At 38.0% G+C, this 4,234-nt stretch overlaps 1 protein-coding gene across 1 annotated transcript; it reads left to right on the top strand.

The window, feature by feature from the left end:
• Positions 1-728: 728 nt before the first annotated feature.
• Positions 729-1,283, top strand: LOC108575544. The gene is made up of 3 exons (XM_017938366.1): positions 729-739; positions 830-979; positions 1,075-1,283. The coding sequence occupies exons 1-3, from the start codon at positions 729-731 to the stop codon at positions 1,244-1,246; spliced, it is 333 nt and encodes a 110-aa protein (XP_017793855.1). The 3' UTR covers positions 1,247-1,283.
• The last annotated feature ends 2,951 nt before the right edge of the window (positions 1,284-4,234 follow it).

The raw sequence follows: 4,234 nt of genomic DNA, 5'->3' as shown, positions 1-4,234 counted from the left end.
GATGCTCGCCGGCCGCGCAACAACTGACCTCTTTACGTTGGGGGCGCGCAGGCCGGAAATTCCGCGTCACAGAAACGGAAGTACTTCGTACCCGGCTAACCTTTTTCGCGTTAATAATATTGACACTGTGATACCGAAACAACCTAGGCGAAGTAAAACGTGTCGAAAATAGATATGCGAAGTATATTAGTTAAACGTGAAAGAGAGGAAAATATATGGTAACTTCGAGGGCATGAGTAAGAAACGTATGAGGATAGAAAAATATGACGCATTAGTTATTGAGGTTATTTTTCCGCTGTATTAAATACGATCATTGGATCAGAGTAACTTTGTTTTTTTTTTCTTTTTTATAAAGACTACATCATTCATACAGCATACAGAAATATCTTTGTTGAGGCAATAAACATTCGAATTTACGGTAATGAGGTAAAACTTATGGGGCGGTATTTCTTTCTGTCGGGATATATTTTCAGTGAGGTATGCGTACAGCTCGGGGTAACACATTGTCTGTTCCCATGAGTTGACGGACAATCTTGCGATGGTATCTGTCAATTCATCGGAGGCAGTTAAATGGGACGTGAGCCTTGTTAAGCGGCGTGTGTTTAGAGAATGAAACAATAGTTTTAACGAATCCAGCACACACAGTATTTTCGTCTGAATGTGTTTAAACACGTAATTTACTCGGAGAAGATTATGACGAAATTTCGGAAAAAGTTGTAATAGAGGTTATGTTAACAAGGTAAAAGAATTGTACAAATTTTCGTTCTCTTAACCTAAAATTCTTCAAAATTCTTTAAAATGCTAATATTGAAAAATCTACCAACTACAGATGTTCGACAGAATTTGAAACGTCGATTCGATTAATAATACTCAAGTCAAAGGATATCATCGATGCGTGTTACCGACCGTTCAAACGAAAACGAAACCTGCCAAATTTACATCGACAGCTTGGAAATGATTCACGCCGTTTCGATGAACAGTTAGTAGAGCTAGCATTAAAAATGATCTCGAGCAAGGTTGTACGATGATCCAAAGCGTAGCAGAGGCTCGTTACCGTATCTGATTTATTTGCAGACCGATCTCCTCGAGCCTCTTCAGCCACGAAGTACGGTTTAAAGTAGGGAAGCACGTTGGATCAGGCATGTTCAAACGGAACCAACCGGCAGAATTTTCCTCGCGTGTCGCTCAACAGATCAGGCGTCGAGACGCCTGCGATGGCTGCCCGCCACGATATTCCAATCTTTAATGTTCCTTTTCCATACGAATTTAGTTGGCCGATTACTTCAGCTCTAGAAAAATAAGAACGATCAAGACACAAACATGGAAAAACGTTCAATTTCTCAAATGTAATATCACATTTATATTACAAACTCGAGAATACACTTACGTTGCACATTTTTACAAGTCGAGCGTTTTCACGCGACACGATAAGTTTTCAGTTTCTTAAGTTAATCTCGAGTGATTCTTCTTGACCTAATGCAAACTTCGAAGACCATTGGAGAACTTCAAAGAGTTGTAATCTATGACACGAAGTTTGCAAGTGGGTTATATAATTTCTCCGAGGTGAGAATCCTTTAATTGACGCAAACATGTTTCAGCTTGGTGCAACTTGGGACGTGTCGCCCAATTTTCTGGCCGAGGAGGATCGATCGATCGGAAGTCGTAAACCGGGAAGAAACGGGACCAGTTTGTTTTCTTGTCCGGTATTCAGTTCGGATTTATGCATTCGTATAATTGGCCAGATGGCTCCCAGTTTTATTTCGGTGACACTAAAATATTACGGTATCCGCTTCCCCGTGTCATTCCACGTCTATTTTTGACCGGCAGAAGCTTCTAGGGGCGTTCGACTCCTTCTACATTCCATCTACCGTGAATTTTCTTCTTCTTTGCCCGTAGAGTCCTGGATCTATGATATCTTCACTGACTAGAACAATTGTCACAGAAAAGGAACATTATGTCTCGCGTGCAGGTATTGTTAACGACGAGAAATTGCTATGATAAATCTGAACGGGACAAATTGTAAACACCATATAGAATTGCGAGTTCTTTTTAGTTTGATTTCAACGAATATAGAGGTACAGCTTAAGATTTCACACGATTAAACGGTATTGTATCTGTTCGTCAACAGGAAAAGCGTCGAAGTCGTCTTGGAAATTTGTTGACGTGATTATACTTAATTGATTGCAACATTTCCTCAATGTCTGAATTTCTGCACGAGGAAATGGTACACGGTGACATACGATTAAGCAGCGATGATACATTTTACCACTGTGGAATTTCTTGCTAAAATGATTGGCATTACTTACCTGTCGGAACTCTAAATGAACGTTACCTGTTACTTAGAAAGAACATGGATGGGAGCAAATTTTTATTTAACCTACCTAGCTAGGAGGAAATTTTATTTTTCTACGTAACTACACTTGTTCTATTTATACCAAAATTTGTCGAGCTGTTGCAGTTAAAAAAAATTCTTCTGGCAGCTCTTCAAAATTTGAATTTGTTATCTGAAGGAAATCTTTTACCCCTAAAATTCTTTTTCAGATTTTTAAATAAGAAGAAATCGCAAAATACTAAATCCTGACTGTAAGGTGGATTTCTGGATATTTCACATCTGATGTAACATATTCTGATGACCATATACGACATTCTTTCCCCCAACATTCCACGACTCACATACCACATCAGATATCTCTACATTCTGCACATAACATCCCACATGCCATATTACATATGACACATCTCACACTCCCCATTTCATATTACACACTTCACATGTCATATAAACATCTCATATTGCACATCATCCTACATCCTTCGTCCTTCATTCTACATTGCACAACTCTGACAGATATCACATATCGTTCAATATCTCAGACTCTATATTCCACAAACTACACCCCATTTCACACTTCACAACTCACAAATAGATACTTAAGTGTGTTAAGTCTGCACCATCGCGTAAGACACTTCGTAAGTCACAAATACACACTTCACATTCCTAATAATATACGTTATACTTCCTGCCTCTTACTTCTCTTATTTTTCACCTTTCACATCCGATTTTCCATTTTCAACGTTCTTTGAAATTCACAGATCCGACTTTGAGGTGACATGCAATGTTTCCCACGAAAATATTTCTTCGGTAAATTGAAAAATAGGATTTTTTAAATTACTTTTCAAAAGTAATTTTCTTGCAAATGGAAAGACAGTGTTTATTAATTATTTCACAGGAATAATGTTGTGAAAAACTTGAAGGCCACTATTTGCAAATCATTCCCTAAATAATTTTCCTATTGATTAAATAGTAATTGTCTGTAGCACATTCTAAGTTTGTGGGAAAATAAATCTCTTAGGATAATCGTATGCAAAGCACTTTTCAATTTGTGGAAAATTGTTTAGTGACCGCTTACCGAATGTGCAGCATAGTGAAATCTACCGAATTCTGAAATTTATTAAAATCTACCGAATTTTACTGAAATCTACTAAATTTTACAAAAATCTGAACATAAAGCAAGCCTCTGTGTCATTACAAGTTTAATTTAATTTACGGTAAAATTATCATAGATAAATAACACTTACACTTTTTCACATCTACAAAGAATTCTCCAAACAGAGCTTCTATTCCAGCAAACTTTCTCTAGAATCATTCTTCAGTAAAGTGAACGTCACTCTGTCACCGCAAATGATCAATTCTTTTTTTTTACCAAAACTAATATTAAATATTTCTATTTTCTTTCACGCATCACATACCACGAACATCGAACCAAAACTACACGAAATTGCCGTCAAAATTTCGCCTCGCTCCCACTGCACAGAATCTAGATCCTTCGGTAGAACGAACGTCAGCGCAAATGTTTCATTCTTTCCTTGACTAAAACCAGTATTAAATATTTTCTTTTGTTCATCACATACTATGAACATCGATCCAAAACCACACGAAATTTCGCCTCGCTCCCAAAGTATACATAAAATCTAGATCCTTCGGTAAAATGAACGTCGGCGCGTTTTATTTCACTAACGCGAAAAGAGATCTTCGAGGATACTTCTTCCTCGTGGAAACATTCGAACAAGGATAATGATCGCGCGTGTTATTCGAGCGACGCAAGGGAAGCAAGGTTGAAAGGGGTGCCGCCATCGCCTAATTGAAATGCACGGATCTCTCTTTCTCCACGTCGGAACCAACTCCGCGTGACGGTTGCCTGCCTATTAATATCGGGGGTATATTTCAATTAAT

The sequence above is a fragment of the Habropoda laboriosa genome, unplaced genomic scaffold (assembly GCF_001263275.1).
Source record: "Habropoda laboriosa isolate 0110345459 unplaced genomic scaffold, ASM126327v1 scaffold186, whole genome shotgun sequence".
Classification (NCBI taxonomy): Eukaryota; Metazoa; Arthropoda; class Insecta; order Hymenoptera; family Apidae; genus Habropoda; species Habropoda laboriosa.
The sequence above is the reverse complement of the archived record's forward strand: the minus strand, read 5'-3'. Positions and strand labels throughout refer to the sequence as shown.

Excerpts from the sequence above, each read along its gene's own strand:
- LOC108575544 (XM_017938366.1), top strand. Across the intron at positions 980-1,074 it reads TCACGCCGTTTCGATGAACA|ACCGATCTCCTCGAGCCTCT; the intron begins GTTAGTAGAGCT and ends ATTTATTTGCAG.